This window comes from Microcaecilia unicolor, chromosome 5, assembly GCF_901765095.1.
Source record: "Microcaecilia unicolor chromosome 5, aMicUni1.1, whole genome shotgun sequence".
In the NCBI taxonomy this organism is placed as follows: Eukaryota; Metazoa; Chordata; class Amphibia; order Gymnophiona; family Siphonopidae; genus Microcaecilia; species Microcaecilia unicolor.
In genome coordinates, this window is record NC_044035.1 from 74,598,768 (window position 1) to 74,612,885 (window position 14,118).

At 41.9% G+C, this 14,118-nt stretch overlaps 1 protein-coding gene across 1 annotated transcript in view; it reads left to right on the forward strand.

Annotated features, from left to right (window-relative positions):
• KNDC1 (kinase non-catalytic C-lobe domain containing 1) overlaps positions 1–14,118 on the forward strand; it is a 200,678-nt gene that overhangs the window by 152,036 nt on the left and 34,524 nt on the right. The window contains exons 21-22 of the mRNA XM_030202996.1: positions 2,647–2,760; positions 7,787–7,934. Of these exons, the coding sequence (XP_030058856.1) occupies positions 2,647–2,760; positions 7,787–7,934 (262 nt within the window). The remainder of the gene's footprint in view (positions 1–2,646; positions 2,761–7,786; positions 7,935–14,118) is intronic.

Sequence of the window (14,118 nt, forward strand, 5' to 3'; positions counted from 1 at the left end):
TCTTCTGATGTAAAATCAATTTATCTTTAATTACAGTTTTCAATTCCTGTTTAACATCCTTCATCTATATGGCAAACTCTTGTTTAGTCCCTTCCAGTCCTTTAGATAAAGATTCTCAGTACTTGTGTAGATTCACTGACAGAAATTTCCAACTTTCGAAGTGCAGACCATATGCTTTCCAAAGTCACCACCTCAGGCTTCTTTATCCCTCCAACAAAAAGAAGGTTTTTTTGTTTTTCTTTTACCATTCTCCTCATTTTATTGTAGTCTCCTTTTTGAAAGTTAAATGCTAACTTATTGGATTTCCTGTGTGTACTTACTCCAGAGATTATATCAAATCTGATCATGTTATGATCACTGTTATCAAGTGGCCCCAACACCATTACCTCCCTTACCAGATCATGCACTCCACTAAGGATTAGGTCTAGAATTGTGCTCCCTCTTATTGGTTCCTGGACCAGCTGCTCCATAAAGCAGCCCTTGATTTTAATCAAGGAATTTTACCTCTTGATGTTACATTTACCCAGCCAATATCCGGGTAATTGAAATCACCCGTTATTATTGTGTTCCCCAGTTTGTTAGCCTCCCTAATTTCTGATAACATTTCTGCATCTGTGTGTTCATCCCAGCCAAGTGAAGGGTAGTACACTCCTATTGCTATCCTTTTCCCTTTTACACATGGAATTTCTATCCATAGGGATTCCAGGGTGTGTTTTGTGTCTTGCAGAATTTTTAGTCTATTTGTTTCAAGGCCTCCTTAACGTATAATGCTACCTCTCCACCAATTCAATCCACCCTGTCACTGTGATATAATTTGTACCCTGGTATGACAGTGTCCTATTGGTTATCTTCCTTCTACGAGGAAGTGCCCTATTCATCAACATTTAGTGGCACTGTCCAGATAGTACCACTGAATATTCTTACAGCCTATCCTGGCACTATCCAAGTAATGCTGAGATAGTGTGTGGGTATTCTGCCTTACTCTACAGATAGTTGGCAATATTCAACAACTGTCTGCATAGCTATACAAATATATGTAGTCCAGCAAAGGGTTGTCCTAACTTAAACCACATAGCTATATCTGGCCTGTGTAAAGATGACTGGCAAAGTCTGAATATTGACATAGCCAGTTATCCTTAAACCAGCCAAAACTAACCGGATATTCAATGCTGGTCACCGGAAACAGCCTGGCATTGAATATCTGGGGTCCGCGTTAGCCGGTCTAACTCCTGCGGTCTGAATATCGGCCCCATTTGTGTTTTCCAGTTCTTTCAACTGTGTTTGAAAACAAGTAATACACATTGGCGTATTTATTTTGACAAAGATCAGTATTCTTCCACTGTACTTGGAGTCCAATTTTAAAAAGGACACGGAAAGAGGAATGAAGAGGTTCAGGTCAGGATATGGAAAATTCCCACAATATTTCTCAAAGGCTCTGCCATATCACCAATATGAGGGCAATTCCATAACTGGGTGCCTCCATTTAGGTACCTTGATGCCATGCAGTGAGAAGTTTTTACTATAATGACACCTGGGCATTGAGGTTCCATTATAAAATACTAGCCTAACCTGGTATTGATGCTATAGAGCTGGCATAACTGCAGGCACCTAAATGTGGTGGGAATGCAATAACATTTGGAATTCTGTAAATCACCTGCTTATGTCCTGCCCGTACTCTGACCCTGTGTATGCACCATTTGTATTTACATGATATGCCACTTAGGCACACTGTTACAGAATAGCGGTTAGGCAGAATATTAACATTTATGCGCATATGTATGCAGCTATGCTTATCAATTACAGAATTATGTAGATTTATGCACATTAGATGCATATAAATATAAGTGCCCTGTTAAAATATAAAATATTCCCTGTTAACGACTAGATTTACTAGAGTGCATTATCATATTAGCACATGCTAACATTGTTAATATGTGTTAGTAGTAAATAGGTCCCATGCTTTCAAACTTATTCCTGAGCCCATTAGCCACCTAGGTTGAGTCACTAGGATCAAGCCTGTTCTTCTTTGCTGACGATGTCCACCTCCTCTCAACAAGTATTTGGAAGTAATAGTCCAGTGGCTGAAGCATAAGCATCTGAGTACAGTCTCTGGGCACTTGTGATTGCTATGCAGTTACTCTACTAGGAAATGTTTATTTATGGCCTTGGAATGTTTATTTATTTATTTATTGCATTTGTATCCCACATTTTCCCACCTTTTTGCAGGCGCAATGTGGCTTACATTACATCATGAATAGTGGAAATAGATAAGAAAATATACATTTAGTATTGCATAAGGATCTTGGTTAACATGATAGTGATAAATGTTTACTACCCTTTTGGCTAAATGTTACTTCTTTACTCCAGTGGATCTCAACTCATTGCTAAGAATATAACAGCCTAAATTGTTCTGAAGATATCAACACTGAATATGCATGAGAGATGTTTTCACATAGTACATATTAGGTATAGGTTTAAGTTTATTAGAACTTGATATACCGCGCTAGATGAAAAAAAAATTATTTCAGAGCAATTTGCAATGAATAAAATATATATAAGAATAGCACTAAAAGAAACAAATGGATGAAAATGAAACTAATTCTTTTTTTTTTACTTTAACATGCAAATTATTCTTACATTTCACAGAACAGCTATTTTAGAAGGTTATGTACAACAGTTCCTCTACACTTTCCGTTATTTTTGTACACAGCAAGGTTTTTTGCAGTTTCTTATTGAAAGAGCCAAGCGTGCTTTATCAAGGTAAGTATGACATCACCAATTCCAATTCTTGGTTAGCATCTACTAGAGGTTGGCTATAAAATAAAAACTTTAGATCATAATCCAAAGCCCCATCTAGAATCTGTGTGTTTTTTATTTGATGGGGTTAAATGGTTCAAACTCTCTGACTAGAAAGTAATGACCCATTAAAACTGAGATCTAAAAACTAAAATTCAGTTGGGAACTGGGAGGTAATTTTTAAACGGCATTCATATGCATTGTGAGACCCTGGGCAAGGGTTATGGAGTAGCCATGTCAATAACACAGCCGGACAAGATTGTAAACATGAAATAAGTGCTTTCTTAACTTAAATCTGAGGCCTATTCCTTCACAGGCCTAGAAAAAAGGTAAATTCTTAAGAGGGGGAAAAGATTTTGCATGGTCCTGTGGCCAACAGGGCCCAAAACACATTCTATGGCCTGTGACAGCCACAGCCTAAACACAGTTTGTAGTTTCTCTCTTCCTTGCTTTGTATTTCCAGGTCTGGCTCCAGCCAGACCTCAGAACAAGGTTCACAGTTCTTCAAATAAAATATTGGCGTACCTCAATCAGATCATAACAGCTAGAAGTGGAAGATGTATGCTGGGGCTTCAGTTTTTCATTCCCTGGGCCTTCTTAACCTCATCCTGGTCCTGCCTTTTAAACTCCCGGGTCTTGACACCACCCCTTCTGGCACACTTCCTTCCCGGGGTGGAATCAAGGGAGGAGGTGTGCTCTTAAGGTGGCCCAGGTTAGCTAGAGGGGGACTTTTCTTAAGGGTGAGGAGCAATGTTCTATAAACCCCATCAAATGCATAAAAATCAGAAATAACTTTCTATAAAATTGTTTATTGTATATATGGGTAAAAGTATATACAGTATACAATGCCATTTTGGGCTAGATTCTATATATGATGCCTGAAAATTCCACATGGAAAAAAATATGCCTAGGCGTGTTCTGTATAGTATGTCTAAATTTTATAGAATAGGCTTAAATTTTCATGCAGTATAGAATACACTGAGTGCCTCTCTACATGACCAAATCTAGTTGTTTCCATTTATGCCATGTTTTACTTGACATAAATCCTGATACCTAAATTAGGCGCAGAGCGGGTGTATTCTATGACAACACACATAGATTTTAGAAACACCCATGCCCAACCCATGGCCATGCCCCCTTTTCAACTATACAGCTTAGAATGTACGCACACCATATTACAGAATATGCTTAGTGAGTTGTGCTCATAAATCTTGATTAATGCCAATTAGTGCTGATAATTGCTTGTTAACATCCAGTTAACAGCACTGATTAACTAGTTAAACAATTAAGTTACGTGCATTGTTATAGAATACGCTTCGATTTCCATGCAGAAAATAAGGTGCATATATAGAATCTTGGGGTTTGTGACTACCCCCGATGAGCAGAGTATTTCCAGGGTAGAGCTGGGGAAAGATTTGGACTTAAGACCTTTGAGGACAATTTTATTAGGTTTTTTTTATACATATGAATCATGTTTTACATGAAGATCATTGCTCTTATAAAACTGCACTGTCAAAGATATGCATAAAAATATACGTGCTGACAAGATGGGGCATATTTATACACTTAGGGCCAGATTCAGTAAATGACACTGAAACAGGAGCCGTATATAGAATGGGAGAGGACTATATGCTACTACATCAATGGATACCAGAAGGGGGAGTAGTGTGATAAGCAGAGCTCTTGCAACAAAAGACAACAGGATCAGAAATATCATTGGGGTCTTGAAGAATAAAATTTACTTCAATGATATTTCTCGTCCTGCTGTCCTCCTCCCTCTGGTCTTGAATAGTATAACATTTAGCGTGGATCCTGTGTCTAATCCTTTGGGCACCAGACTTATGCCTGCTGAAACCTTGTGTAAATGCCAGCACCCAAGTTAGACACAGTTAAGGCAGTATTCTATAATTCTGTATGCAATTTTTTGGAACACTTCTGACATGCCAATGACCACATCCCCTTTTGAGATATGCGACATGGGAGTTAGGTGCCGTGCCTTATACAATAGCACGTGAATTTTTATAAGTGCCAATTAACATCAATAATTGGTTGTTAGCACCTAATTATTGATGGTTCAGAGCTCATTATCCAATTTATTTACGCACGCATCTCGGAAACGTGATCAAAGTTGGCCACGCAACTTTGGGTCCCATATATAGAATCCGGAAGATAACGTACATAAGGGGTCCCAGGAATATAGTTTGAGCAGAACTGGGGTGGAATGGAAATGTGCAAGCATCTTTCGTAAAAGCCATTAATATATTCACATTTGGTAACTTTATTTTTTTCTGAACTTAAAATGGCTTTTAAAAAGTTACTCTATAGGTTACATATAAAAATGCATGTAGGGCCAAGAAGGCAGGTAGCTCTATGTTACCCGCATGTAGTCCTGTTCTGGGGTAGAGTCAAGATTTTTATTCAAGCATTTATGTCACCTCCCAAGTAGGCATAAATGTTCATGGCTTTATTCTAGCTACAATTTCAGCCAGTGTGTATCCCTAGAGGGCAATTCTATAAATGGGCACCTCCATTTAGATGCCCCAGTGATACACAGTAGAAGCCTATCTTAAGACAAAACTTAGATTCCATTATATAATGCTATCAACATTCCTACTGACATTTAGCTATATGCTCTTATGCCAGCCATAGAGCTGGTGTAAATACAAACACCTTAATGCGGCAGTGACAGGCATAACTTACAGTATTATATGAGCTATATGCATAAGTGGGAACTCCACCTATGTCCAGCCCATGTTCCACCATTGGAAACACCCCCATGCAAATATACACTGTGCAAGATGGGTGCATATTTACAGAATAGTGCTTAGGCAAAATATTGGGTGAGACGGATTTGAGAAAACACATCTTGAATCTGGAAACTACAAATGATGTCTGGCTGAAAAGGCCTTGGATTATGTGTCAAGGATAGCCTAGGTGAAAGTGTGTGTGAAAACTACAGGGACAAGTCCTTCTAGAATAAGGAATAAAGTGATAGACTAGGGAAAACCTAGACAGGGATAATATTTATGTGTACTAATGATTTGATGAATCTCCAAATTCTGGGAAATCCCATATCTAAGCAATTTTCAAAATTTCACAAATATATAAAAAGAAAAGAAAACAGAAAGCCATTGACTGACAGGACAAATTCCAGGTACACCAGAAAACATACGCTCCCAAAACTAACTTTAGAAAGCTGCAGAGGTGATGCCCACTAAAATTGGTAATGTTTTTTTATGTCATCTAGAAAGAACTTGATAATTAAAGAAAAGGGAGTTAGTATTTTTTTATTCAGTTATTTACAGTCTGGTTAGTAGATACTACAGAAAGAAAGGAGAAAAGGAAAAAGACCTTGATCTCCACTGCAAGAAAGAAGAAGAGCAAATACATGAAGAAGACTACAGATAAGACTTTTCACAGAAAGTGAGAGAGAGAGAAAATTATGTATTTATTTTATTTGTTACATTTGTATCCCACATTTTCCCACCTATTTGTAGGCTCAATGTGGCTTACATAGTACCAGAGAGGCATTTGCAGACTCCGGTGTAAACAAATACAAATCTTTCTGAGGTTAGCACTGAGAGTTCTTTAGATATCTTCAGACACACTAAATGGTGCTCAAATAAAGGGGCCGGGAAAAATCAGTACTGAGCCCTATTCTGTAAAGGGTGCACCAGGCTGGGTACCCTTTTTAGAATAGTACTTAGAGCCACACCCAACTTTGGGCATGAGGACTTATGCCGGATAAAACCTGGTGTAAATCCTGGCGTGCAAGTTGAGTGTATAACCCCGGTATTCTATAACACTGTGCCTAAATAGTTGGAATGCCCCAGACCTGCCCATAGCCACACCCCCTTTTGAGTTGAACATGAAACACTTTGGGTGTGCAGCATTATAGAATAGCTCATAGGCAGATGCATACATAAATCCAAATTAGTGCCAATAAGGTACCAATTAATGTTGATAATTGGTTGATAGCACCCAATTGGCTAATTAATTTGTGTGTGCATCTGGGCTCCGTGCCTACATTTGAGCACCCAACCTTGGGCAGCCTATATAGAATCTGGGGGTAATCTTCCTCTGTATAGGAGGGGGAAATGCAAAGAATCAATTTCTATATTTGAAGCACAAGTAAAAGTTAAATAGCTTTACATAAGCATTAACAGATAAACACATATATTTATTTACCTGACTCTTTGTCCTGTAGATGCTGTTCTCAAAAACTAAGTTGTTTCTTCTGAGTTGTTGCTAAGCCCTTTAGCTTTTGAAAAGAACATATTAACCAAAAGTTTGTTTATATAAATGTTCAGCTGAGCTTAATTTTAACAAAGTTTTAGCTATTTATTCTATCTATATGTAAAAAAATTATTTATTGATTATTTCTTCACTTATTGTACTGTATGTATTAGTATTTGTGCAAGTACCAGCTCTTGCACTTTAATACATCAGCATCCCTTTTATCTGAGTTAATTCTGTCACAAATTACTTGGGGAAACCAAATAAAATAACGTCCTTGTTAACATCACTCTGGTTGAAATTAGTTTAAAAATTCCCCACATCTGTTTTGAATAGATTGAGCAAGTTTAGTATTTTTGTCAAGCTTCACCTAAATTCAGTGTCCAGTCCAAGGTACTCGGGCTACAACTATAACAAATTAGTACTTTGTAGGATGGTCACTGTGCTCAGGAAGAGGGATGGTAACAAAATAAAATTATCCTGTGGCAACTTTTAATATAATTGTATTAGATTGCTTCCATCCATCAATCCATTACCCTACCCACAGGGAAATACACATGGATCACAATCTCATGTTGCAGTTTTCTAGTCTATGTCTAGTATTCAGCGTTATTAAACATACTATTTTAATTATAAATACAAGACATATTTGAAGAATACAGTCATAAAATGCATTCATAAATCAATCTGTTTATGTTAATAAAGTAGAAAGATGTTTCTAAGTTGCAATCTATTTTCTTTTTTCAATCTATAGTGAAAACTTGGATTCTTCATCTACCTTTGCCAAAATATATAATCGAACACTCTATCTACTGCAAGCCTGGATTGAAGACTGCTGTACTGTAGACTTTACTGCAAACCCTGATCTCCTAGATATAGTGGAAAAGTTTATATATTCCACGGTAACTATTACTTCATGCAGAAATTGAGGAAAAAAGGGGGTTTTTTTAAAGTTGCACTATTAACTCATTCCTTATTTAAATTTTATCTTCAACAATCCTGCATGCTCATTGTATTGTTGGAAATGTTTTCCCAATAGGTGACAAACTTCTTCATTTGAAGTTTCCCTTGTCTCACTGGATAAGATTTGTCTAGGAAAATCACAAGATTTACCCAAATAAAAGAAGCAGCGAAGGGGGTGTTCCTGGGGTGCAGATGAACTTTAGCAGATCAGTGCTGACCAGCTAGAGAGGGGCATAATCGAACGAGGGCGCCCATCTCTAATGACGGCCCTGTAAAGCGGCGTACCCGACCATATTATCGAAACAAGATGGCCGGCCATCTTTCATTTCAATAATACGGTCGGCGCCGGCCAAATCTCAATATTTAGGCCGCCCTTAGAGATCGCCGCCCTTAGAGATGGCTGACATTGGTTTTCGCCAATAATGGAAACTAATGGCAGCCATCTCAATACCGGCCAAATCCAAGCCATTTGGTCATGGGAGGAGCCAGCATTTGTAGTGCACTTGTCCCCCTCACATGCCAGGACACCAACCAGGCACCCTAGGGGGCACTGCAGTGGACTTCACAAATTGCTCCCAAGTGCATAGCTCCCATACCTTGTGTGCTGAGCCCCCCAAACCCCCCCAAAACCCACTCTCCACAATTGTACACCACTACCATAGCCCTTAAAGGGTAACGGGGGGCACCTAGATGTGGGTACAGTAGGTTTTGGGTGGGTTTTGGAGGGCTTCCATTTACCACAAGTGTAACAGGTAGTGGGGGGGGGGCCTGGGTCCGCTTGCCTGAATTGCACTGCAGTACCCACTAAAAACTGCTCCAGGGACCTGCATACTGCTGTGATAGAGCTGGGTATGTCATTTGAGGCTGGCAAAAAAATGTTTTTTTGGGGGGTGGGAGGGGGTTGGTGACTACTGGGGGAGTAAGGGGAGGTGGTCATCTGGTCAGTTCGGGCACCTTTTCAAGGCTTGGTCGTGAACAAAAAGGGACTAAGTAAAGTCGGCCAAATGCTTGTCAGGGCCGCCCTTCTTTTTTCCATTATCGGCTGAGGACGGCCATCTCTTAACCACGCCCCTGTCCCACCTTCGGTACACTGCCGACACGCCTCCTTGAACTTTGGCCGTCCCTGCAATGAAAAGCAGTTGAAGCCGGAAATCGACTTTCGATTATACCGATTTGGCCGGCCTTAGGAGAAGGCCGGCCATCTCCCGATTTGTGTTGGAAGATGGGCACCCTTCTCCTTCGAAAATAAGCTGGAAAGTTACCCAGATAACTGTCAGAAAATTGGTCTTTATTTTTTTCTCTTTTTTTTAATTTTAATTCTTGAACTTTTCGAATAATAATCACTGAAACATTTACTGCAACATAGGCAATTAAAGAAAATAACCCCCTGTTTACTAAGCCGTGCTAATGGCTGCCACACGACAATGCCGACGCAGCCCATTCAAAGTGAAAGGGTTGTGTCGGCATTAGCGTATCGCCAGCAGCTAGCGCGGCTTAGTAAACGGGGGGGGGGGGGGTAAGTTTTTAAGAACAACATCTGATCTGAAATATCAATATAACTATGTCTACTAATCAGTGCTTTTTTTGTAGAAAAAAAGGTGCCGGTACTCATTATGGGCGGGGTCACCACACATGGCTCCACCCCAATGATAGCCACACCCACATTAACCACACCCCCTATACCAGCCATGGCGCATATAAACAGACATCATTGAAAATATTACAGTACTATAGGAGAAAAAAATAACGTGATTTTTTTTCATTATAAATAATCTCTGTAAGCTCTTACAGCTCCAGTATACCCAGTGCAAAATAAGACAGCCAATGTAAATTCTCAAATTGGACATATTACAAACACTAAAATGAAAATAAAATGATTTTTTTCTACCTTTGTTGTCTGGTGACTGTTTTTCTTTCCATATTGGTCCCAGTCTGTGATTCTCCTTTCTTTGTTTTCGCTTAACTCTTCTGTGCCATTTGTCATTTTTGTCTCCTTTTTCATTGCTTTCTTCAATATTTTTCAGGCTCTCTCTCTGACCAGATTTAATTCATTCTTACTATCCATTCTTTAATTTCCTTCATCTACCTGTGGCTTTTCATCTTTTCCTCACCCTTATTCTCCCCATGCCCCTTCCTCTTATTCTCCAGTCTTTCTCTATTCCCCTTTTCCATCCAGCAGCTCTGCTTTCTCTCCCCATCCTTCCAGTGTCTCCCCTATTTCTTTCTGCATTCTTCCATCCAGCGTCTTCCCTCTTTCTCTCCCTATCCTTCCGTTTTCCCTCTCTCTCTCCCCATCCTTCCATCTGTTTTCCCTCTCTTTCCCCATCCTTCCATCTGTTTTTCCCTCTCTCCCCAATCCTTCCATCTGTGTTTTTCCCTCTCTCTCCCCATCCTTCCATCTGTTTTCCCTCTCTCTTTCCCCATCCTTCCATCTGTTTTCCCCTCTCTCTCCCCAATCCTTACATCTGTGTTTTTCCCTCTCTCTCCCCATCCTTCCATCTGTTTTTCCCCTCTCTCCCCAATCCTTCCATCTGTTTTTCCCTCTCTCTCCCCATCCTTCCCTCTGTTGGTTTCCCTCTCTCTCCCCAATCCTTCCCTCTGTTGGTTTCCCTCTTTCTCTCTCTCCCCAATCCTTCCCTCTGTTGGTTTCCCTCTTTCTCTCTCTCCCCAATCCTTCCCTCTGTTGGATTCCCTCTCCCTGCCAAGTTTCCCGCGAACGGCGCGAAGTCGCGACGCACGCGGCACCAGCCCCTATTTCCGGCCGCTGCTGCTTCTCCTGTTGAGCAGCAGCGGCCGCTACACAAAGAAAAAGAAGATTAAAAAAAAAAATTGAAACCTGGCTGAAACGCGGCACCCCGGCACTGTAGACAGCAATTAGGCATTGGCTGTTGCCCCGCAGCCGCTCCTCCTCTTGCCTCTACGTCACTGCCCCTGGAGGAAAACCCCGGAGGAGCGTAGTGACGTAGAGGCAAGAGGAGGAGCGGCTGCGGGGCAACAGCCAATGCCTAATGGCTGTCTACAGTGCCGGGGTGCCGCGTTTCAGCCAGGTTTGAAGTTTTTTTTAAAAATCTTTTTCTTTGTGTAGCGGCCGCTGCTGCTCAACAGGAGAAGCAGCAGCGGCCGGAAATGGGGGCTGGCACTACGTGGGGGACATGGACGCACGGGGCGGGGGGAGCAAAAAAAAAAGGTGCCGGTACGCCGTACCGTTGCGTACCGGCACAAAAAAAGCACTGCTACTAATAATAGGAAATAATGAGTAAAGAAATAAGGAAATTACTAAATTGAAATAGAAAATAAATCGGCAAAGACTTCACTAATTCTTGATCAGTTTATCCAGCCAGTCCTTGCAGTGAGGGTTTAAATGTGAACTCTCAATTCTTCTTTAGCACAATCAAAATCCAAGAGCTGTTTTGAGTCAAAGAAAAAAATATTTTTTAGATTCATAATTTAAAGCACATTGACAGGGAAATCACAACACAAAACTCATGCTCTGGACCACCGTGCTAGGAATTCCTGGCATTGCTTTTATGTATCTCTAGAAAAATCAGGAAAAACATGAACTTTGGACCTCAAGAAAAGCTCATTTAAATGGTGGAAATACAGGCAAAGGACATTGGGGTCCTTTTACTAAGCTACGGCAAATTGGATGTTTTTGACACGCGCTTAAGGCCCCCTTTTACCACAGCGGGGTTTTTTTTTTTTCAAGAAATGGCCGTGCAGCAAGTGAAGCACTTGCAATGCATCCATTTTAGGGGGAGCACTTACTGCCTGCTTAAATCATGCTCAGCGGGTCAGCTGCCAATATTCAGTAGCACCTAACCAGGCAGTGCCGCCGAATATCGGCTCTGGCCTGCCATTTTAAAAGTGATCAGGAGAAGGGCATTTTGGAGACAGAGTTGGGGAGGAGCCGGGAACTATGCAGGTTTTGGCAATATTCAGTGCCAGTGCCTGCATAGCTAAGCAAACAATTAGGACCATATAAATACAGTTCTAACTTTGGTTGCCTAGCTATGTGGATGCTGGCACTGAATATTGGCTGGCACCCACATAATTTCCAGGTAGCAGCCAATGATGTTGCTCCCCCCCTGCCCAATTGTGACCTGCCTTCTGACTGCCTGAGATGCCCCCTCCCTGAGGTGGCCTCCGCAGGACCAACCCCAAAAAGGCACCTCCCAGGCCTACCTATTATCCCTGGTGGTCTAGAGGGGGGTCTTCCAGGCAGGAGTGATCCCCACTTGCTCCTGCCCCTAGTGGCCGCATAGCTTATGATGGTCGCTGCAATCTCTAGCTGTAGTATCACGGAACTACTGCTACATGTCAGCCTTCCATATAAGGGCATAGGAAGCCCTTATATGGATGGCTGACCTCTATCAGTAGTACCATGATACTTCCACTAGAGAGCTCACGGCTGCCATTTTAAGCCATGCGGCCACTAGGGGCAGGAGTGAATGGGGATGCTCCTGCCTGGAAGACCCCCTCTGGACCACCAGGTATAATAGTTAGGTCCTGGGGGGGACTGGTCTAGAGAGGGAGGAGGCTATCTGGAGGTGTCTTTCTCAGGGCAAATCTCACGGGCATCTAGCAGAGGGGAATCTCGGGGTGGGCTAATCTTTGGGGGGAGCATCTCAGGGGAAGTTCAGGAGGTGGGTTGCAGTTGGCAGGGGGGGTCAGGATGGAAGTATTATAATCGATGGGGGGGGGTAGACTGGAATACAGAAGTAATGCAGATCCCAGCTGATGTTCAGCTGGAGCCCACATAAGTGCCGGAGGCCAGTACAACTTAAGTTAGCACCAGATATTCAGTGCCGGTGTCTGGATATGGCACTGCATTAAATATCCAGTGCTAATTTAGCCAGCAAGGGTCAGCACTTTAAAAAATGGCACTGAGATATACCTCCCAAAATGTGCTTGAAGACGGCTATTGTTTGGGAGTTTCAGGGTCTTTTGTAACACCCAGGTTCTTTTGAAGTAATTAACTCTGCTGTACCAACCCAGTCTTCTTTTGTTAGGTAGTGGATGACCACTCAACAGTTCTTTTGTCTCAGCCAACACTGCTCTGACAGGCAGATGATCAAAAGCCCCGCGCTGTTCCAAACATTCCCCCCAAACAGCGCTCTAAAATAGCACTGGAACAGCGCGGGGCGCTATTAGACCTATGATCAGAGATAATGCATGCAAATTTAAGCAGCGTAATTATCTCTGATTAAGGGGTAGAAGTGCGGGAGAATTGTGCCTGAGCGTGCGCTCAGCACAATCCTCCCACACTTGTTTCACAGATCTGGGCTGGAGACCAATGAAAAGAGAAGGATATCCATCTTTAAATCGGAAGATGGACATCCTCAACTGCCCTGTTGCAGGGATGGCCAAATTTCAAGGGGGTGTCAGAGGTATAGCGACGAGGCAGTTGAGGACGTCCAAAATGTGGATGTTTCTGCAATGGGCAGTTAAGGACGTCCAAAATTGGATATTTCTATGAGAAAGACGTCTTTCTCATAGAAACATCCAATTTTGGACGTCCTTAACTGCCCGTCACAGAAACGTCCAAATTTTGGACGTCCTCAACTGCCCTCGCTGGCAGGTTTGCTGTAGGGGGGAATGGGGGCCTGCCAGCATGCAAATGCATGCTGGACAGGGCTCACCATTCCTCCCCAATGATCTACAAACCCTAACGCCAGCTCGGAGCTGGCGTAGGGTTTGTCGCAGACAGCGACCCAATCTTTGGCGTGCTGGACGCTGATCATTGGGGATGAATTCGTTAAGCGCTGATTAGAATGCATTTGCAGGCTACTTGTGCTAAAAGCCCTGTTTAGCATGTATTTGCATGCTACTTGTGCTAAGAGCCCTCAAGTGCCTTGTTTCACGTGCTCGAGGGCTCTGATCATGGGGTGGTAGCAAACACCAGCACTAGTATGGCGCTAGCAGCCTCTAGCGCTGGCGTTTGCTTTTGATCATCTGCCTGTGAAAGAGGAGGAGGGGGCCAGATCGTCTCAGAGTTGAGTTCATCTGATCAGTTCAAGCCAGCAATACTTTTTATAATTCCTAGATCCAGAAAAATGAATAACCCAACAAATTGGGTTATTCATTTTTCTGGCTCTAGGAATTATAAAAAGTAAAAATTCACAT